This window comes from Penicillium citrinum (genome assembly GCF_028827155.1).
Source record: "Penicillium citrinum strain IBT 23319 chromosome Unknown utg000002l:1.0-3833315.0:1.0-3834789.0, whole genome shotgun sequence".
Taxonomy (NCBI): Eukaryota; Fungi; Ascomycota; class Eurotiomycetes; order Eurotiales; family Aspergillaceae; genus Penicillium; species Penicillium citrinum.
In genome coordinates, this window is record NW_026622687.1 from 2,501,503 (window position 1) to 2,522,338 (window position 20,836).

General features: G+C 49.3%; 10 protein-coding genes across 10 annotated transcripts; 5 read left to right on the forward strand and 5 right to left on the reverse strand.

Moving 5' to 3' along the window:
* Nucleotides 1-449: 449 nt before the first annotated feature.
* Nucleotides 450-2,089, reverse strand: N7469_002753 (membrane insertase OXA1; the record flags this gene model as incomplete). Its single annotated transcript, XM_056641673.1, has 3 exons — nucleotides 450-1,124; nucleotides 1,185-1,934; nucleotides 2,000-2,089. 3 exons carry the CDS (start codon nucleotides 2,087-2,089, stop codon nucleotides 450-452), a joined length of 1,515 nt encoding a protein of 504 aa, XP_056504167.1.
* A 447-nt stretch (nucleotides 2,090-2,536) lies between these two features.
* Nucleotides 2,537-3,003, reverse strand: N7469_002754 (TOM13-domain-containing protein; the record flags this gene model as incomplete). The annotated part of the gene is made up of 2 exons (XM_056641674.1): nucleotides 2,537-2,644; nucleotides 2,710-3,003. The coding sequence occupies 2 exons, from the start codon at nucleotides 3,001-3,003 to the stop codon at nucleotides 2,537-2,539; spliced, it is 402 nt and encodes a 133-aa protein (XP_056504168.1).
* Nucleotides 3,004-4,049: 1,046 nt separating this feature from the next.
* N7469_002755 (protein phosphatase regulator SHP1) lies at nucleotides 4,050-5,365 on the forward strand (the record flags this gene model as incomplete). Its single annotated transcript, XM_056641675.1, has 3 exons — nucleotides 4,050-4,124; nucleotides 4,186-4,580; nucleotides 4,645-5,365. The coding sequence occupies 3 exons, from the start codon at nucleotides 4,050-4,052 to the stop codon at nucleotides 5,363-5,365; spliced, it is 1,191 nt and encodes a 396-aa protein (XP_056504169.1).
* A 390-nt stretch (nucleotides 5,366-5,755) lies between these two features.
* Nucleotides 5,756-6,888, forward strand: N7469_002756 (Mrp/NBP35 family ATP-binding protein; the record flags this gene model as incomplete). Its single annotated transcript, XM_056641676.1, has 2 exons — nucleotides 5,756-5,788; nucleotides 5,974-6,888. 2 exons carry the CDS (start codon nucleotides 5,756-5,758, stop codon nucleotides 6,886-6,888), a joined length of 948 nt encoding a protein of 315 aa, XP_056504170.1.
* Nucleotides 6,889-7,232: 344 nt separating this feature from the next.
* Nucleotides 7,233-8,459, reverse strand: N7469_002757 (uncharacterized protein; the record flags this gene model as incomplete). Its single annotated transcript, XM_056641677.1, has 1 exon — nucleotides 7,233-8,459. One exon carries the CDS (start codon nucleotides 8,457-8,459, stop codon nucleotides 7,233-7,235), a length of 1,227 nt encoding a protein of 408 aa, XP_056504171.1.
* Nucleotides 8,460-8,902: 443 nt separating this feature from the next.
* Nucleotides 8,903-9,826, forward strand: N7469_002758 (COG2 family protein; the record flags this gene model as incomplete). Its single annotated transcript, XM_056641678.1, has 1 exon — nucleotides 8,903-9,826. One exon carries the CDS (start codon nucleotides 8,903-8,905, stop codon nucleotides 9,824-9,826), a length of 924 nt encoding a protein of 307 aa, XP_056504172.1.
* A 104-nt stretch (nucleotides 9,827-9,930) lies between these two features.
* Nucleotides 9,931-11,045, reverse strand: N7469_002759 (mitochondrial 54S ribosomal protein uL1m; the record flags this gene model as incomplete). The annotated part of the gene is made up of 4 exons (XM_056641679.1): nucleotides 9,931-9,945; nucleotides 9,986-10,075; nucleotides 10,130-10,694; nucleotides 10,774-11,045. 4 exons carry the CDS (start codon nucleotides 11,043-11,045, stop codon nucleotides 9,931-9,933), a joined length of 942 nt encoding a protein of 313 aa, XP_056504173.1.
* Nucleotides 11,046-11,214: 169 nt separating this feature from the next.
* Nucleotides 11,215-13,626, forward strand: N7469_002760 (glutamate--tRNA ligase GUS1; the record flags this gene model as incomplete). The annotated part of the gene is made up of 6 exons (XM_056641680.1): nucleotides 11,215-11,475; nucleotides 11,534-12,079; nucleotides 12,132-12,401; nucleotides 12,457-12,599; nucleotides 12,650-12,933; nucleotides 12,992-13,626. 6 exons carry the CDS (start codon nucleotides 11,215-11,217, stop codon nucleotides 13,624-13,626), a joined length of 2,139 nt encoding a protein of 712 aa, XP_056504174.1.
* Nucleotides 13,627-15,000: 1,374 nt separating this feature from the next.
* N7469_002761 (putative plasma membrane H(+)ATPase) lies at nucleotides 15,001-18,231 on the forward strand (the record flags this gene model as incomplete). Its single annotated transcript, XM_056641681.1, has 4 exons — nucleotides 15,001-15,400; nucleotides 15,460-15,683; nucleotides 15,755-16,459; nucleotides 16,525-18,231. 4 exons carry the CDS (start codon nucleotides 15,001-15,003, stop codon nucleotides 18,229-18,231), a joined length of 3,036 nt encoding a protein of 1,011 aa, XP_056504175.1.
* Nucleotides 18,232-18,782: 551 nt separating this feature from the next.
* Nucleotides 18,783-20,681, reverse strand: N7469_002762 (glycoside hydrolase family 18 protein; the record flags this gene model as incomplete). Its single annotated transcript, XM_056641682.1, has 5 exons — nucleotides 18,783-20,145; nucleotides 20,195-20,322; nucleotides 20,379-20,392; nucleotides 20,446-20,508; nucleotides 20,573-20,681. 5 exons carry the CDS (start codon nucleotides 20,679-20,681, stop codon nucleotides 18,783-18,785), a joined length of 1,677 nt encoding a protein of 558 aa, XP_056504176.1.
* Between the last annotated feature and the right edge of the window lie 155 nt (nucleotides 20,682-20,836).

Below are 20,836 nucleotides of genomic sequence, written 5' to 3' on the forward strand. Positions count from 1 at the left end.
CCCGTTCCGCGGCATCTCCCATTCCGCGGGCTCCCCAAATTGAACTCATAACGGGCCGCCTAGGCCGTGGGTCTCGTAGGCTGTCTCTTGATGGAGTATCTCGATATTAAATAGAGAAAGTGGTGATACTATACTACCCTGACTGAAAGCGACAGACAGACAATATACATACTGACGGCGTGTCTGATCTATGAGTAGGCACCTGAAGCTAATTGTGTCGTTCAGGGAGTAAACGATGAACCTGGGTTATATTCAATCAAATGAGATTCACTCAAGTCTTGGTAGAATACATGCTTGAAATGGAGTCAAATATAGCCGTTCACGGCCTTCAATCTACCGTCACTTAGCGTTAAGGTGTAGAGTAGTCACTTATTTCTAATCCTGGAATACATGAAAACAGATTACCAAGTACAGCGCCATATTGTACAGTTTATACATGCTGATAATAATTATTTCCGGCCCCTGCTCTGCTGCTGGCGAGCATCATTTTGGTGCCTGTGGAAGGAAGCCTTAGCCTTCTCTCGCTCGGCCCGGAGCGCCTGCATTTGCGCATTTCGGCGGGCATGGTTGCGTTCCTCACGACGGAAAGCGTCCATGGACTGCTGCTCCTGTTCGTACTCTAGGGCCTTCTTGCGCTCAGCATCAGTCAGACGCGGCGGCGGGGCGGGGGAGCCATCGGGGTTGGTGGTTGGGCCTTTGCCGGATGCTTCTGAGATTTTAGTGCTGATGTCCGTCTTTGCTTGACGGAAGTGTTCCGACATGCCGTCAACAAGTTTGTCGATTTTGCTCACGTTCTGGGATTGAGGCTTTTGCTCAACCTCTGCTTTGGGCTTCAGGCGCGCATCAACCTGCTTTTGCAGTCTAGCAAGATAGTTCTGCGCATCTTCGGCAGAGTTGTCCACGGCGAGACGTCTCGCAATGGTCAGGCCCATCATTTGACGGAATTTCCTGGAGTTGACCAGATACGATTGGCCCAGAGCAAAGGCACCGGTGGCAACGAAGTAGAGCTGGAGAGCACTGGGCATGAATGCCATGAAGAGGAATGAGATTGATGGGAGACCAATCATCATTGATTTTCCAGCGGCGCTATTCATGAAATCACCCATTCCAGATTCTCCACCTTTCTATATTGGTCAAAGTTAGCTAGCTGCTATGCTCGAATTCGCGACTGCAAGGCCACTAACCTTCAAAGTGAAGTACATGAATGCCGTAGTTGCGGCGGGCAAAAGGTAGTAGGGGTCGGAGATGGTCAGATCCTGGATCCAGAGAACAGACTCGTCCAGCATGGCAGGTACAGGTAGTCCCGCCATACCACGGACGACTCGGAAAGTACCGAAACCAAGAGGAATCTGGAGCATGGGGATCAAATTCTTCCAAGGGTTGATACCGTGCACCTTATTAAGTTCTGACAGCTCAGCTCGCTTGCGTTGTACTTCAATTTGGTTCTGGTCCTTCAGGGCAGCCATCATCTCCCGTCGCAGCGGTTCAGATTGGGGTTTCATATTTTGCATCTTCGCACCTTGATCGGATGCGTTGAGCATGGGCTTCAGAAGGGCAAGACGAACAATAAGACCTGCGCCGACAATACTAGCCCACCATGGCAGGCCGCTGGTAATGTGCAAATGTTCGATGACCCATTCGATCATGGCAGCGGGGCCCCAACCGAAGTCCAATCCAAGCTCTTTCAAGTATCCGATCTGCTCTGGAATTTTCGTGATATCGAGTCCCGCAAGTTCATTGGACTCGGGAAGTCCTTCCAATACACTTTTTGCCGGGGTCGGATCGGCTGCCGGGGTGGAAGTGGAATTGAATCGAACAGCAGCTGGGCCAGCCATGGCTGGGGCAGCACGCCAGGATACATTGCCAGTGAGACCTGAATTGAATTGGCCCCGAAGACCGGCGTTACGAGGGTGCTGAGATCGGATAGTCGATATCTATGCAGAAGATCGGATTAGTCGGTTTTCGATGCTCTTCCGGGGTTGACAGGAACGAAACCAACCGATCGAACAGATCTAGGGACAGCGGTCATCCTTTGACGCGCAAACGCGGTGGCTGCGCTGGGCCCCTTCAGACCAGCAGCTCCCATCATTTTTATTTGAGGATATGGAGAGTTGCAGACAAGATTGGGGAAGCGGAGAATGGGCCACGAATCGCGGCGCGCCGAGCGTTGAGACTTTTTCTGCCGGGCGGCCAAGCCCCAGTAAACACTCGCCGCAATTCGGTTGCGAAGTCGGGGGGCTTCGGGTATACTCCATGTACTTGACTACAATCGTCTTGTTTCTGTCCAGTTGTTCTCAGTTGTTCTCAAAAGTAATATGTATCAGATCAATTCCAGTTCGCCAGGCGCCATCTGAGTAATCTATATACACGCAAAAAAGGGTCACAGGGGGGGCAGTAGGAGCCACGGCAGGTATCACGCAATCAAAAAAAGGCCGCTTTTTGTAATTCCTATTCCAGGGCAGACCCATTCTCTCGATCAATGAATGTCTCTATGGTAAAAGCAGAATGTATTGGGGGGGGGGTTGCGGTCAATCGTCTACTCCAAGGAAGCAGTGTCTTTCAATGTTCTGCGACGATCCGACGGAAGTTCGCGAATCTCAACTCCAGGGCCCACGGGGTGTGCTCGGCGGTAGGTCGGGAAGATCTAGCAGGTAATAGTGATCAGTGACTGAGCACATGCGTATAGGAGTAGATTTCCGTGCAACATACCTTGGTGTTCGACCATCCCAGGCGAAACGCAGCTTCATGGGCAAATAGCTCACCGAAGCCCAGCATTAGGCCGTTCACGAAGGGAAGGATGAGGTTGATCGCGGCACCACGCAAAAGGCCCCAGACACTAGGTGGTTGGTAGAGAATCATAGGTGCACCAGAACTGGAGCTTGGGGACTCCGACTGTGTTGAAGTCATCTCGTTGTTTGCAGAATAGTTCTCCGAATCGGAGGGGACTGTGACGGCGGAGTCGAAGAGCTCAGCTCGAGAGCCAGCAGCTGCATCGGAAGCCATGGCTATGAATGAATCGGAATGATTGGGAGAGTTGAGAGAAGGGTTGAAGACGGGGGCAGGTATGAACTTGGTTGACCTGAGATTCGCGATGGCGGCGTTGGTCCGCTCATTCGCTTAGGTCAGCAGTTTTGCGGCATCACAGGATATCTACACAAAAGTATTTCATAGAGGATAAAGGTTATCCTATAATTAAATGTAATAATTCTACTGGATAGAGCTCCTGCTTCCTATGGTAAAACGTCTTAGAGTTGCAATGGGATTTACATGGGTCTGTACAAGTTGTACCCAGCTCTGCTTGTCATACTACTCGCGGGGCTTGATCATGGTATACGATAACAGCTACCAAATGGCATGTACCTACCTAGGTTGTTCAAGATGAAATTTACTAAGCTGGGGGGTGAAATTTGGAGAATTATATACTCCCAATATAGAACAAAATAGTATTCAAGTTTTGGTCAACTGACGCCAAGATTACCCCACTACCTCGAAACACAATATCTATGGAGCAGACCGTGACCTAGTACCATGAGATTTTGATGTAAGAAGACAAGATACTAACCCGGTAGTTTCCGGGGGCCACATACTTGTTGTGACTGGAAATTACTGATTAATGGTCAGTAATTTGAGTAATATCATTACACTTTTCCATTGCTTCCTCATGCTTGATCTGGGAATGTTTATATAGAAATTAGGCCGACTTTCTGAAGAATTTTCTGCAATAAAAATGCACAATATAGAGAATAAATGTACATAATGATGGACATTCAAATGATTAAACTACAAAAAACCTTCATCTTACTGTAATGTAACTAAATCAATCGTCGATGTATATAATATTTCTGCCTGAGGCTGAAATCGGAAGATCAGCCGCTCCGGCTGACCAATTGTGGTAAGTGACGTACCTGCCCGCGGTCAGCTTGCGTTCTTCTCTAAACATCGCCTTGAGCATAGCAAACCCTCTTTACAACCGCCATCTTCACTATTAAATTGACGACAGTTAAGCTTGGCATCTTCACCGATTCAGTATCAACCCGATAAGCTCAAGTATGGACCACAACCCCGCGGAGCACGATGAAGTCGTGTCTCAGTTCTGTGCCATGACTGGTACACAACCCGAACAGGTAAATATACTTTGCTATGAAGATACGAAAACCCATTGACTCTAGTTTGTCCTTTGAAAAGGCCCAGCAGTATCTCGCAGCCAACCATGGTGACATTGAAGCAGCAGTTACCGAGTTCTTCGCAGAGCAAGATGAGGCTTTGCAGGATATGAACACAGGTGGGGGTCGACAACTGAATACCGAAGAAGCATCTGCGGCATCTGAAGGAGGCCGAACACTTGGTGGTGGAGCTGGTCCCGCCTCATCTGCAGCTCCTGCAACTTCATCATCTTCGCGCCGCTCAGCACCCAAAAAGAAGTTTGCGACATTGGGTGATTTCTCCACAGGAGACGCCCAGGAGTCATCCGAAGATGATGGATCCTCAGACCAGGATTTCTTTGCGGGAGGAGAGAAGTCTGGGTTGGCAGTTCAAAACCCTGATGATCTCAAGAAGAAGATTCTCGAAAAGGCTCGGAGGTAAGAATTGTCACATCTCCGCAGAATTATTTCTCTTATAGAATGCTAATGCCTGCGTCCATAGAGCCCAACCTCCCCCATCAGAAGACACTCCTTCTCGCCAATCCCATTTCACCGGCACTGCGCGCACACTTGGTGGCGATGATGCTCCGAGCCGGGTCATTGCTGACCCAGCTGGTCCCGCTCCTCAGCGTGCTCAACGTGTACAGCGTACCCTCCATTTCTGGGCCGACGGTTTCTCTGTAGATGATGGTGACCTATATCGATCTGATGACCCTCGGAATGCCGAGATCTTGGAAGGCATTCGACAAGGTCGTGCCCCTCTTACAATTATGAATGTTCAAGCGGGACAAGAGGTGGATGTTGAATTGAAGCAGCACGAAGAGAAGTACACCAAGCCTAAGCCTAAGTACAAGGCCTTCTCCGGTGCTGGCCAGCGTCTCGGTAGTCCGACTCCTGGTGTTCAGAGCCAACATTCTACACCTTCTGCCACTCCTCCTCAGACAACCAGTGAACCAGCTAAGCCGGAGGTTGATGAATCACAGCCTACGGTCACTCTTCAGATCCGCCTTGGAGACGGAACTCGGCTGACATCCCGTTTCAACACCACTGCAACCCTGGGTGATGTCTACTCATTTGTTGCGGCTGCATCTCCGGATAGTCAGTCTCGCCAATGGGTGTTGATGACCACTTTCCCCAGCAAGGAGCTGACGGACCGACAGGTCGTCCTTGGCGATCTTCCCGAATTCAAGCGTGGAGGCGTTCTCGTTCAGAAATGGACTTGATTAACCAACACACCATGATAATAAGGCTCTTTTACTTTCTCTCAATTATTCATGGGAGTTTGGGCCACCACTCAAAGCAATGAGTGTTCGCTGTCCCACGAGGTAGATTCTACAGTGATGTTTAATGATACATGCAGTACTCACAAGGAGTGAGACACCCGAGCTAGGTAGACTACTCATATCTTTAGCAAAGAGAAGAAAGAGATTCAGACTCATGGCATAAATTTTCCGAATTGTAGAGAAGCATCTAATCGCATCCATCCACGGAACTTGTTTTAGTCAGAGGACGATTGATAAGCAATCCGAACATCGGCTGGCATCCCCACCTTCTAGAAACTCACGCTCTACCTTTCTATTCTTTGCCCAACTGCAACAATTGACTATTCAAACATGCCCTTGGATGGAGTGAAGAATATAGTGCTGGTAAGTCTATACTATGTGCGATGCGCTCGCCGTCTATAGCCCTCTTGGAAGTTCTACCATCGCAGACTTTTGCCCCTCACCAACCGCTTATCGATAACAAAAGCGCAAATGGACCGGGACTCTTTAAGATCTTCCAAGAGTTGGGGCAATATAAAGCAGACATCACTGACTCAACGGCATTCTAGGTTCTCTCCGGCAAGGGAGGCGTGGGGAAATCCTCCGTGACTCTTCAACTGGCGCTGGCGCTATCCCTCCAAGGCAAATCCGTCGGTATTCTGGATATCGACTTGACAGGCCCTTCAATCCCACGACTAGTCGGTCTAGAAGGCGCAAAAATTACTCAGTCACCCGGAGGATGGCTACCAGTCACCGTCCACGATGCCATTGCGCCAACAGATGACCCTTCTTCAGAGTCCCCAGTGCCTCGTGGTTCTCTCCGCTGCATGTCCCTAGGCTTTCTCCTACGTGATCGAGGCGACGCTGTTATTTGGCGCGGCCCTAAGAAAACAGCTATGATCCGTCAATTTCTTTCTGATGTATCTTGGGGCTCAACGGACTATCTACTCGTCGATACGCCACCCGGTACTAGTGATGAGCACATTGCTCTAGCGGAGCAACTTTTGACTCTATCTACGGCGGACGCGACCTTGGCAACTCAAAATAATATGCCCAGGTTAACTGGGGCTGTCCTTGTGACAACACCACAGGCTGTTGCGACGTCGGATGTACGCAAGGAAGCGAATTTCTGCGTCAAGACTAGTATTCCGGTACTAGGAGTTATAGAAAATATGTCTGGATATGCATGCCCTTGCTGTGGGGAGATTAGCAATCTTTTCTCAAGTGGTGGTGGTGAGGTTATGGCGCAACAATTGAATATCCCATTCTTGGGCAAGGTCCCGGTGGACGTGAAGTTTGGGGAACTTGTTGAAGGGAAGATGGAGATCGCAAGTGATGATGAAGATGAAGAGGATGATACAGTACAAGAACAGCAGCCTCCTGTTGAACCAGATCTTCGACCACTTGTCGAACAATACAAAGATGGATGGTCTTATCCGCGATTCGAGGGATTCGCAAGGAATATTATTGGTGGTGGTGCATAAAGCCCAAATGGAACGGGTTTGGACCTGATACCCCATATTCTATCATGACATAGCGTTCTTAATTGCATTGCATCGATTGATGACCTGAGAAAAGGCAGCGATCTACTTGATTTCGGATTCCATTCATTGAAAATTGACGGTGTGAATTAAAATAACAATACTTAGTGCTGGTGCTAGTAATATACTGCAAATAAATGCAACTCTGGATAGTAAGTGATAGTAGATAGGGCAAAATGCAGCTTCGGGAGATTCGTCAAAAGGCATCGCAAGTTCATAATAGTATATCATCATAGTTCATCAATCGTTATAGACGGCTGACTTGAAAATTCTCCAAGAACAGATTATTAAATGACGCTTCCATGAGCGGATTGTGCAAGCATGGCTCGCAGCCGACTTTCCGCTGACTGCAAGGCCGGGCGAGACTCTGGCTCAGCTAGACGTGCAGTCCACTTCAACCAGCCAAGCACTGTTCGAATTGCCTCTGGTGCATACCACGTTGTCGGGGTAGGTGACAAGCTAATGTAGTTAGGGTAAGGGGGTTGTGATTCATGCGATGTCTCTGAGCCGGCCGCTTGCGCATCAATGTGGGCTTCTGAGACTACGGCCGGCGTCGCTATTCCCGGGAGTTGGTTCTGCTCGTTTCCAGAAGTGATGTTCTTTGCTAGAAGATCCCGACCATTTTGTTGCTTAGAGACAAACTCACGAGTGGAAACCGGGGCTGATAACTCTGAAAACGGATCAGGCTGAATCGGCGGTTCGGGAATAGGTAGTTGTGCTGCCGTATCCAACCTCGAGGCACCGCTCTGTTCCCGGGAAAATGCAGCTTGCCGAAGACTCTCCAGATACCGATAGAATGAAAAGGGATGGATCGCTTGGCCGGGGTCGATGATACCAGCGTCTTCATCAAAGATGGCCACGCCTTCATCAGCACGCCGCTCATCATTCGTGTTAGCCTCCTCTAGCGGGACCAGGCCACCTGGCGGAGCTCGAATCTCTCCCAAGGGAGCGATATGACTTCCATATTCATTGGCTAGGCTCAATTTACTGCGTCCACAGATTTCGGCGATCGAGTCCAGTGTGCCGCGGATATCGGGCTCGATGGCTTGCAATATACCTTCGATACTGAAATCCTGGACGGCCGGGAGCGGCGGCCCCGACGGGCGGGAGGGAGTCGAAGTCTTCGAGACCGTGAACGGGAATAACCGCCGAGGAGACATAGTCGAAGACTGAGTGGTCGTGTCGTCGGCATTGCCAGAATATGCTCGCACAAGCACCGGCTGAGTAGGTTGCGTTGCGGGTCGTGCAGAGGGGAAGTTACTCTGACCAGCTCGAGATGAAAGATGGTGATCCTGATTCATTTGACGCAAGTTATTCTTACGCATGCCACTGTCGGACTCGTCAGCAGCATAGTTGGAGCACCGCCAGCTTGCTTGGTAGGAGGGGCCTGCGTCAGCAGAAGGAGGCGCGTAGGACGGAGACAGTCGGGGCCAACCTTGTCGGGGGAAGGACGAGGAGGACAGCCGACTACCATCCCAGCGTGAGGACAACGGGTCTAACGAGTTTAGGTCCATCGTACAGTGATGCGTACTACCAAAACTGGTCTCCTTCTGTGTGTGCAATGCAGGACAGCGCAGAGTGTAGAGCGAACCCCGCTCCGACTAGACTATCTTGTCGCCGGTCTGCAGGGTCGCCACTCTTCTACAACTCTCACGAGGAGAGGTGCATTTCAAGTCGCATCCGCAGCGCATGTGCTACACACTGCGCTGGCAAGTTAAAAAAAGAGTAAATTGGTGGAGGCCCGAGAAAATCGACCGTTGGAGTAGAAAGAAAAGAATTGTAAAAGCTCGAACGATGGCAGACCCAAAACAGACCGCCAAGACTGGAAAGACGATTGGGGCCGAGTCCAACCACTCAGCTTCATCTGTCAACCCTCAACGACAAGTGGCCTTGTGAGAAGCCGGTACATTGTACATTGTACATCATGAACCGCTTTCATGTAGGTTTCATTCTTTAAATGACTCCCTCTCAATTCCCTATTCTGCTCAAAACTAACCAGGCTTTCCAGTTCGGCGACTCTGATGGGTCAGGATCCGACTTCGACGAGGACCCTTCCGGCCTTCCTTTCCCCGAACCACTCTCGCGAACTTCTTTCCTTGCCCCTGATTTTGATCCGGCCACATTTTTATCTTCTTTGACAAATCGGCATCAGAGTCTTGAGGATTTGCGACAGGAATTGCGGGGCCTAGATCAGTTGCTAAATAAGGAGTTGTTGGATTTGGTCAACGAAAACTATCAAGACTTCCTCTCGTTGGGGACAGCTCTCCGAGGCGGCGAGGAAAAGATAGAAGGTGTTAAGGTTGGTCTGTTATCATTTCAACGAGACGCACAGTCTATCAGAGACAAGGTAGAAGCTCGACGAAGGGAAGTAGAAGGGCTGTTGAACCAGAAACGACAACTTCGTACACATGCAGACATTGGCAAAGATCTCCTCGACTATGCGGATCGAGTCGAGGAATTGGAACATCGATTAATGATCAATAATGGGTCTTCTCCGGGAGAGACAGTTGGGAAGGACGAGCTTGAATCCGAATCCGAGTCTGACCTCTACGGCACCGATAGCGAGGATAGTGATGAAGAAGAGCTCGGGGACGGCTCCGCACCTGTATCCTTGAACCGGCTTGAACGTCATGTACAGAAGTATGTATTCCTCACGACCATAGCCACTCGAGTTGGCGAGAGCCATCCTTTTATCCTTGCCCAGCAACCTCGTGTCGGCAAGATCAAGTCGACTGTACTGCTGGACCTGAAGACTGCGCTTGAACAGGCCAGTCATGCTGGTACTAAACGGGATGCGAGAACAATGGCAGTCCTCCGCCTTTACGATTTCATGGGCGAGGACGTGAGTGCAATTGTGGCACTCAAGAATCTTAAAGTATAGATTACACCCAGCGTCATTAATGGGCTGGAAATGCATAGCGCTGGCGTTCAAGGTTGTGGGAGTCTATTGAACAGATATGATACCATGATACACCATGTCCTTTCCTAATAAAACAAGATCTGTACACGCCAGTAAAAGAAGAAATGAATAGTAATTTACACGCCAGTCAAGGCAGAGGGTTCGGGGGGAGTCATCGGTCTTGAAGTCTCCGTTCAGGCTGAAGCCGGGACCGTGAGAAGTACTCAGAACCTGGCGATCGTGTTAGTAGATTATTCGAACATACATGATTCTCAGACGACTTACGATTTCGTAGATCTCCTTGTTAATACGGTCATTAAGGCCAGAGGCATCCTTCTTGATCTGGTCGATTGTTGTCCGCAAGTTGTCGCGCAATTGCTCGGGAGAGAAGCCCAACTGGCCGATGGGCAGACGAATGACAGCATCACGCTCTCGGTAGACAGTACCTCCGCGAAGATCCTCCACACGGGAAGCAACATCTTCGACCACTGTACCGGCCTTAGCACTGGGCATGAGACCACGAGGTCCAAGGATTCGACCCAAGCCAGCCTTGTTGAGAGCTGGCACACTGTCCGGGTGAGCCAGGCAACGATCAAACTCGATACGACCAGCTTTCACAGCCTCGAAGACTTCATCCTCTCCTACCAGAACGGCACCAGCAGCGAGCGCATCCTTCGCTTGCTTCGAGTCGGGAGGACAGATGACACAGATTCGGGATTCGGTTTGGACGGCGTGGGGAAATCGGATCATATTTCGAATGACAGGACCGTCTTTCCTTGTTCGAAGACGAATGTGTGCCTCGTATTTGATAACTGTGGGATTACGGCCAACTTCAATGGCTCGAAGATAACTTTATAGAAAACGACAGTCAGAAAAGCTGGAATGAATTGATATCGTAACTTGTCAGCACATATCAAATTTGCACATACCGCATCGCATCACACAAAGCAAATTGATCCATATCCTTGAGATTCTTTTGTCTAAATTCCTGAGGTCCTCGGCGGCTGGGTTTAGCCGCCTTCTTCCCCTTGCCCTTGGCCTGCGGATTGCTCTTCAGACCTCGGATCTGCTGAAGAACTGGAAAGGAGGGGTTCACTGAGGTTTCCCGAAGTGATGAACGGCATGATGAGAGAATGCCGCGTGCCGCAGAGGGCAATGCGATGCCGAGGGACGACATGACTTGTTGGATGTGCAGATCCATCGGAGCGCAATTGTTTTCTGACGGGAATTGGAGCTCTCGGATCCCGGAGAAAGTGTATCGCCGACCGCGCTGACAATGAGTCGAATGCCCCTCCAAAAACTTTCGAGCCTCATTGATTCACATATCTTTTTCTTTCCATTGTGTTTTTAGTGAGTGTATTCACTACACAATGACTCAGTTTGATCTGACTGTGGCCACTCGTGGCAATCATGCCGCAATTTTGCCTGTGGTTCTGATTGCGACCTCCCTCAATGAGGCTCGCCCTACCCCGGCCATTCAAATCAAGTATGAGGATACTGCAGTTCTGAGCGAAGGCGACAAGGCCATTGTCCAGCTTACTACCAGCGGAAAGTCTGTCTTTGGTACTTTGGATGCTGTGAATGAGCTTTGCACTGCGTTCCCTTTCCTTTCGGGCAAGGATAACAAGCTTGTACGTTACCCCACCATAAAATCATCACTATGTTTGATTTAACGTTCATATTGTATAGGAGGCCGATTTGATCTCCCAGTTGGAGTCTTTCACTACCCTGGACTTCAAGGCTCTCGACCCTGTTCTTCAGCGTCTTGATACCCACCTTATCCTACGCTCTTTCGTCGTCGGATACTCTCTTTCCACCCCCGACATCGCTCTCTGGGGTGCCCTCCGTGGAAACCGTGTCGCCGTCGCTGCTCTGAAGAAGGGCTCCCTCGTGAACCTCACTCGCTGGTACCGATTCTTGGAGGAGCTTTGCCCTTGGACCGCTGGTGCCGTCGAGGCTCTGACTGCTGCCGCCAAGGAGAAGAAGTCTGCCAAATCCAAGGAAGGTGCTAGCTATGATATCGCCCTGAAGAACACTGACGGTGGAGTTGTCACTCGCTTTCCTCCTGAGCCTTCGGGATACCTGCACATTGGTCACGCTAAGGCCGCTCTTCTGAACGACTACTTCGCTCACGAAAAGTACAACGGCACTCTTCTCCTGCGCTTCGACGACACCAACCCCTCCAACGAGAAGGAGGAGTTTCAAGATGCCATTATGGAGGATCTTGCTCTGATGGTATGCCATATCTTGTTTCTGAGGCAAATGATCTGATGCTAACAGAAAATAGGGTATCAAACCCAACAAAACCTCTTATACCAGTGACTACTTCGATGAGCTCTACGCTTATGGTCTCGAGATCATCAAGGCTGGAAAGGCCTATGCAGATGATACCGACAAGGAGACCATGCAGGCTCAGCGTTTCGATGGAATCCCCAGCAAGTGCCGCGAGCTTTCCCCCGAGGAGAGTTTGGTCCACTTCGAGGAGATGAAGAAGGGTACACCTGAAGGCCTCCGTTGGTGCATTCGTGCTAAGATCTCTGCGGATGACAAGAACAAGGTAATTACTTTCTTTGTGAAGGATTCAGAGCAATACACTAAGATTCATTTCAAAGGCCCTTCGTGACCCCGTCATCTACCGCTGCAACCCAGCTCCTCACCACCGTACTGGCACTAAGTGGAAGATCTACCCCACCTATGATTTCGCCTGCCCGATTGTCGATTCCATGGAGGGAGTCACCCATGCTCTCCGTACTATGTAAGCAAGCGCTGCATTGTTTTTGTGTGACTAGGCTAATATATGATTAGCGAGTACCGTGACCGCAATCCCCAGTACCAGTGGATGCTTGATGCCCTCAACCTGCGCGGTGTGCAAGTCTGGGACTTTGCTCGCATGAACTTCATCCGCACTCTTCTGTCGAAGCGCAAGTTGACAAAGCTCGTCGAGACCGGAGTTGTCTGGGGCTGGGATGACCCTCGTTTCCCTACCATCCGTGGTATTCGACGACGTGGTATGACCATTCCTGCTCTTCGGGAGTTTATCCTGAAGCAGGGTCCTTCCAAGGCCGTTACCCTCTTCGACTGGGCTCTTAGTAAGTCTTCGATTCCTAATACCCCCTATAATACATTTCCTTTGCTGATAATCTTTAGTCTGGGCTACCAACAAGAAGTACATTGACCCCGTTGCACCTCGCCACACTGCTATCATTAGCAAGGACCACGTCAAGGCTGTTATCACCAATGGCCCTGCTAGCCCGTACACCGAGGAGAAGGCCAAGCATGCCAAGAACGCTGCTGTCGGTATGAAGACTGTCGCTTTCAGCAACAATGTTCTCCTCGAGCAAGAAGACGTCAAGCTGTTCAAGCAAGATGAGGAGATCACGCTGATGAACTGGGGCAACGCTTTCGTCCGCAAGATTACCACTGATGCCAATGGCACTGTCACTGGTCTTGATCTTGAGCTGAACCCCGGCGGTGATGTCAAGAAGACCGAGAAGAAGGTTACCTGGTTGGCCACCGAGGGCCAGGATCTGGTCCCCGTTGAGCTGGTTGACTTTGACTATCTGCTGAAGAAGGACTCCCTGAGCGAGGATGATAAGCTGGAGGATGTCCTCAACTACAACACCGAGTTCCGGGATAGCGCTGTCGCGGATGGCAATGTCTCCCAGCTTAAGGTTGGCGACATCATCCAATTCGACCGCAAGGGCTTCTACCGTGTTGACCGTGCTGCTGCCCCTGGTGTCCCTGCTGTGTTCTTCAACATTCCTACTGGCAAGCAAAAATAAGCGATGAATCACATTTGCTGTGAATGAGTGATGTGAACGAGAAAATGGATGTCATTAGTATATGAGCTCAAAAATACATAGTATTGTCAATGTTGAATTGATATTTTCTTGCTCCGATTTCTAACTAATCCACAAGTAGAATTCTTATCTATTCAGGCTAAATATACCTAAGAGACCCAGGGTTTCGATAAATATTTGGCCAATATAAGAATACGAAGCTCGTCTTCGAATGATATTGAAATAAACAACTTTGATATATTGTCACGTGCCGTATTGGGTTCCCCTCGGCTCTCCGGAGAATGCCAATTATTTTCTACAATTACCCGTATGACCTCGCAGAATACCAGCCACTTCCAAGCCAATCCCTAGGTACATCCATGGGATTCCGAAGCCCATATCGGTTGTAGTGACCGGCAATCAGCGGAGGAGTTCTGTTGGTGGATGACGTCGAAGACCGGGGAGGGTTAAACGCGATCCGCGATGATCCGTCAACCCTGTGAGGATGGAGGGTTACTACAAGCGCCTAATAAGATCAAACTGGAACTTCCCCGCTACTATCTTGCATTATAAGAGTCATGTAAGCTGTCAATCAAGGACAATGCCATATGTGAAGGGCAAGCTGTCAGAAAAAGCTTGGACGCAAGCGGGCCAATAAAGCGGGACAACTCTTGACGCTAGATTGGCGATCTCTCCACGACTCCACTATAGCTTGCTGGGGCAATGTACAAGAGCTGTAACGGTGTATAACCTTGTTGTTTCGCAAACTCTACCCTGGAGGTGGCCAGACACAAAAAAGCCTGACTTGTTGTTACACTGAGATTGTCCTGACTGATGGATGGAACCCTGGCGCATATCCTTGGTTATAAAGCGCACCTGGCCATTGTATTGGATAGATCCCTTCTTCATCCATGGCTTGAAGTAGCGGCCCGTTCTTTAGAAGATTCATCTGTCAAGCTCTGTGCAAATGTCTCATACGTCAAGATAGCTTATTTCTGCTCAAAAAGTGCAGTATCTCCAGTAATTTCCTAGCTCGGCCTATTCCTTGGTTTACGACGTCAGCATGAGTATCTGATAGAAGGGAAATTCATTCGTTCTCTTCTTTTTTTTTTCTTTTCACCAACGAGAAAAGAAAAAAGAAGAGAAAGAGAGAGAACATTATCAGTCCTGCTGGTATACTTGGACTTTCTTACTTGTCGTGTTGCTTTCGGCAAAGGCGGCATTTGCGTTGCTGTTGATTGCTTCCAGGAAATCCGCCGGGTACTTCTCACTCCTTCAACCAGAACCCTCCTCCCACTCTTCCTAAACACCTCAATCCCTCAAGTCGTTAGCTTTATTCGATTTGCTTTTATCTTAACGCTCTCTTGTACTCTTAGTATGGCGAGCGAAGGTGATGCTGAACGTCCCGATGGACGTCGCGGATCCCGTATCTCCCGCGCTTCTCTGAAGGAGGACTTTGCCTCACTGGATGAATATGGAAAGCTTGTCAAATATGTTTCAACCTATCGTGATACAGGTGCTCTGTCTGCAGATGATACCGATGTCGAAGAAAAGCGAGTTTGGTATGCTCCGTGGAAAAAGCGCAAGGTCCGCGTGCGAAAACTAGACAACTCCTTGACTTTCCCAGATGACTGGCTGATCACCGACATTCGAGAGGGTCTATCGGGTGAGGAGATCAATACTCGTCGTCGCCGCTCGGGGTGGAATGAGTTGGTTTCAGAGAAGGAGAATCCCATTGCCAAGATACTCTCCTACTTCCAAGGTCCCATTCTCTATGGTGAGTTGCGTCTAGCAATTAGAACTAAGGCATTTCCAAAGCTGATGACAATTGGATAGTGATGGAGCTGGCTGTTCTGCTTGCTGCTGGTCTAGATGACTGGGTTGACTTTGGTGTCATCATTGGTATTCTGTGCCTTAACGCAGCTGTTGGTTGGTATCAAGAGAAACAAGCTGCCGACGTGGTCGCCAGTCTTAAAGGTGATATTGCCATGCGTGCTCTGGCTGTGCGTGACAGCACTGAACAAGAGGTTCTGGCACGAGAGCTGGTTCCTGGCGATGTGGTACGTCTATCCATTCACAAAACAACAAAAAAAGAAATCGTTGTTCTCCACAGTGCTAAAGAACCATATAGATTATTGTAGGTGAAGGCCAAGTGGTACCGGCAGACGCCAAGATTATCTGCGACTTCAAAGATAGCAATGGATGGGAGGAATTTAACCAACTGCAAGAGCAAGGCATGCTCGGCGGTGGATCCGACTCCGAAGATGAGGATGAGGAACACAAGAACAAAGAGGCTAGTCAATCTGCCGATGGGGCCAAAGAAGACGAAGAAAAAGAAGAAGCCCAAAGGCAGAAGACTCGAAAGCGTGGCTACCCTATTCTGGCCTGTGACCACTCTGCAATCACTGGCGAATCTCTTGCCGTGGATCGATACATGGGCGATGTGATCTACTATACGACTGGTTGCAAGCGAGGTAAAGCATATGCCGTAGTTCAATCGCCAGCCAAGACATCTTTTGTTGGCCGTACAGCTAGTATGGTACAGTCCGCAAAGGGTGCTGGCCATTTTGAAATCGTCATGGATAACATCGGAACATCGCTCTTAATTCTCGTCATGGCATGGATCCTCGCGGCTTGGATTGGTGGTTTCTTCCGTCATATTCCCATTGCTTCTCCTGGACAACAGACCCTGCTACATTACACCCTCTCCTTGCTTATCATCGGTGTCCCTGTCGGTCTTCCAGTCGTCACTACTACGACCATGGCTGTTGGTGCTGCATACTTAGCCAAGAAGAAAGCAATCGTGCAGAAACTGACTGCCATTGAATCACTTGCGGCAAGTTATTTCAAGCCAATGCCTTGCAGATGTTTCCCAAAAGATTGATTACTGACTATAACCAGGGTGTTGACATTCTCTGTTCTGACAAAACCGGAACTTTGACTGCCAACAAATTGAGCATTCGAGATCCTTACGTGGCCGAAGGTGTCGACGTGGATTGGATGTTTGCCGTTGCGGCCCTAGCATCTTCGCACAATATCGAATCGTTAGATCCGATTGATAAAGTGACCGTCTTAACACTTCGACAATACCCTCGAGCTCGTGAAATCCTGCGTCGAGGATGGACAACTGAAAAATTTACACCATTCGATCCAGTATCAAAAAGAATTGTTACAATTGCCAGCTGTGAGGGCACTCGCTACACTTGCACAAAGGGCGCCCCGAAAGCCGTGCTCCAGCTCACCAACTGCTCGAAAGAAGTCGCCGATATGTACAAGGCCAAAGCTCAGGAATTTGCCCACCGTGGTTTCAGATCACTCGGTGTTGCGGTCCAGAAAGAGGGCGAGGAGTGGACTCTACTTGGTATGCTGCCTATGTTTGATCCGCCACGCGAAGATACGGCACAGACAATTAGCGAAGCACAGAACCTCGGTATCAGTGTGAAGATGTTGACGGGTGATGCTATCGCTATTGCGAAAGAAACCTGCAAGATGCTCGCGCTCGGCACTAAAGTGTATAACTCGGACAAGCTTATTCATGGTGGCCTGAGTGGAGCGATGGCAGGAGATCTCGTTGAAAAAGCAGACGGATTCGCAGAAGTTTTCCCCGAACACAAATACCAAGTGGTACAGATGCTCCAAGAAAGAGGCCATTTGACAGCCATGACAGGCGATGGCGTGAACGATGCGCCTTCTCTCAAGAAGGCCGATTGTGGCATCGCTGTGGAAGGTGCATCTGAAGCTGCACAATCAGCATCTGATATCGTTTTTCTGGAGCCTGGCCTGTCAACTATCATTGACTCGATTAAGGTCGCTAGACAAATCTTCCACAGGATGAAAGCATACATTCAGTATCGTATTGCTCTTTGCTTGCATCTGGAAATTTACCTCGTCACTTCGATGATTATTCTCAATGAGAGTATTCGAGTTGAGCTTATTGTTTTCTTGGCTCTTTTCGCCGACCTGGCAACTGTGGCCGTGGCTTATGATCATGCCTCATTTGAACTACGACCTGTGGAATGGCAACTTCCGAAAATCTGGTTCATTTCTTGCTTACTGGGAGTGCTCCTTGCACTTGGTACATGGGTGGTACGTGGAAGTATGTTCCTGCCCAGTGGTGGTATTATCCAGAACTGGGGCTCGATCCAAGAAGTGCTCTTCTTGGAAGTCGCTCTTACAGAGAACTGGCTCATCTTCGTGACACGCGGCATTGACACCTGGCCATCTATCCACCTCGTAACAGCTATCTTGGGGGTCGATATTCTTGCTACAATTTTCTGTCTTTTTGGTTGGTTCACAAATCAAGATATGAAGACGAACCCATCAGATAAGTTCGTTGAAACAACCAACGGATGGACTGACATTGTTACCGTTGTTCGCATCTGGGGCTACTCGCTGGGTGTGGAAATTGTCATTGCTCTCGTTTACTTCATTCTCAATAAGATCAAGTGGCTTGATGACCTCGGCCGCGCTAAGCGCACCAAGGGTGAAATCAAGATTGAGAATTTGCTGGGACATCTGGCCCGTCTGACCGTTGAGTACGATGAGCCGGGCAGACCTACGGGTCGGTATTTCCTGGCGGCGAGCAAAGAGGAGGAAGAGGTCGAATGAAGGGATCGATGACTGTGTGAGATCCAGTCAATGGTCGTGTGATGGGAGAGCATACCTGGGGATACATGCCATCCCTTTCTTCATCCTATACGCCTTGATCTAGGACCGGGAATCTGCAGGAATTTCCATGAGCTTCATTGGAGTGAGAGCGAATGGGGCCTTGTGATAAGCTTCTTTGATTAATAACTTTCGTATTATCTTAATAATTGTCTGGATACTGTTCTCTAATTTGAAATATACCCCTTCGCTCTGTAAATTGTGGCCTACTCAACTTGAAACTAAGTGATCCCCTTGAAAGAATTGACATACTCCCGCAAAGTTTATCTGAACAGGAAACATGGACGACATTAGATCTGGTCCAGTATACATTAGATTATGAATTATGGGTATCAGAAATTGAAAAGTAGGGCATGATGAAAATTGTCAAAGGAGTGAAACCAGAAGTAAAACTGAAAAAGACGATGTCTTTGTTGGTTGAAGGACTGTAAGGTTTTCAAAAGTACTCCATAGTTGTCCTCTGATTTGAGGCAATGTAAATTTGCTCAATGGGTTTAGTTCTGAATGCGTCGGGCAAAGCGAAGATTGTTGGTCAAGTCCCGAGTTACAGGGCCATTGGCTTGACGAAGACCACTCAGCAGACCAAGGAGGTCTGAGCCGCCCAGAAGCTGATTGAGGATGTTGCTAGGACCCTTGGTGAGTGGGTTATCAGACTTATCGTCATTATCATCGCTGCTAGAGGCATCCTCGTCTGATGGCTTAGAGGGCGCCGGGGTTTGGTTAGTATCGTCCGACGAATCTGAGCTAGTAGGCTTCTCTTCGGTGTCATCGTTGTCAGACGGCTTGACAGCGGGAGTGGACTCGGTAGTAGTGCTGGATGGTGCCGAGGTAGTCGAGGTAGCGACGGGCTGGGTAACGACGGGCTTAGAAGTCGATGTTGATGTTGATGTACTCGTAGGCTTGGGAGCAGGCTTGGTATTTGGCTCAGTTGTCGAGGTTGTCGAGGTCGTTGTTGGCTTGGCTGGGGATGCCTCGGCAGTGGGTTTCTGAGCGGTAGTAGTCGGCTTCTCGGGCTCACTGGACGAGGATCCAGATGCAGATGAGGAGGAAGAGGAGGACGAGGAGGCGGGTGCATTGGAAGATTGCGAGGTATTCGGTGAGTTAGTGGACGAAGGTGCAGACGCCGTGGTCGACGCCGAGTTGGACGACGACGACGAACCAGAATCTTCACTTCCATCATCGAGAGATTTCAATACTCCGTCCAGGAATCCCTTGTTCGCGTATGCTTGTGCTACATCCCACATCATGACTCCGCCGAAGCTCTCGAACTTGCGCGAGTATTCGATCACATCGGCGAGCTTGTCGGCTGGAATGTATCCGGTGCTGGCGGCCTCGGGACCTGCAGGGACACCAACGATGACCTTGACATCTTTGTTCTTGGAGACTGTTTTGGCCCAGTTATCCCATTCCTCAAAGTTGTACTTCGAGCTCTTGGAATCTTTGTTAAAAGCGTTGACGCCGCAGAAGTTGTTATAGAACTGCACCCAGATAGCATCGATATCAACGGGACCATTCAAGATATCCTTGTCTGCTTGATCGGGGTACGGGCACTGGGGGGCAGCAGTCAGGAAGTATTGTCTGTCGGTCTCTTTTTTGATCAACGAACGCAGCTCGTTGGCGAAGGGGGCCATATGCGTGACGGCGGACTCGAAGTCGAAGTCGAATCCATCGAGGGCAACATCATCAAAAGGACGCTTGACTTTCGAGCCCTCCTTGACAGGTCCGAAGGTCTCCCACATGAGCTGTGCTCCAGCCTTTGCGTCATCCTCGTTCTTGAAGCCGCCCTCGCTGTAGGTCGCACCGCCAATGGATAGGAGGATAGTCTTGCCCTTCTTTTGGCATGTTTTGATATCGTCCCTGCTGATTGTTAGTTTGTCGAAGGGGTTGTCTCATCGCTTATACATACGCAATCTTAGGGCAGTGCTTCAATTGGGTTCCCTCAAATACTTCGCAGTCTCCAGATGTGACTGCAAAGTCAATCTCAGGCGCACCACCAGGTCCGTTGACCATCATGTCAAATGCCATGGGAATGACCTAGATTAAAATATTAGCTACCATAGACTATATTTCCCATTCCAGATGGTGCCTACATCAATGTCCTCATCTATTATAATGTCAGCGAATTCTTCCAAGGTCAAGGCTCTAGGAATAGCTTACTCTCACAGTAGTGAGCCAGAGGCTTCTGCTCATCTGCACCCTTTAACAGCCCTGAGTTCTGACCTTTGAACCAGGTTCTATGTTAGTATGCTCACTGGTACACGTCTAATCTGTACTCATATCTTACCCCAATACACAACCAAGTTGGATGTCGAATTCAGGTCAAGCTTTGCCTGAGCTCCACCAATGGAGGCAAGCAACAGGGACCACGAAATGTAACTCTGCGAGCGACGCATAATGATAGTAATTATAAGGAATGTCGAATATAAAAAGAGGGCTGTTGGTATTAAAGAAAGTAAATTATAACCCTAATGAACGGCGGGATCAAACCCCAAACGAAGAACAAATTGTCGAAAGGCGCACAAGTACACGCGCAGGGACCTTGTGACGA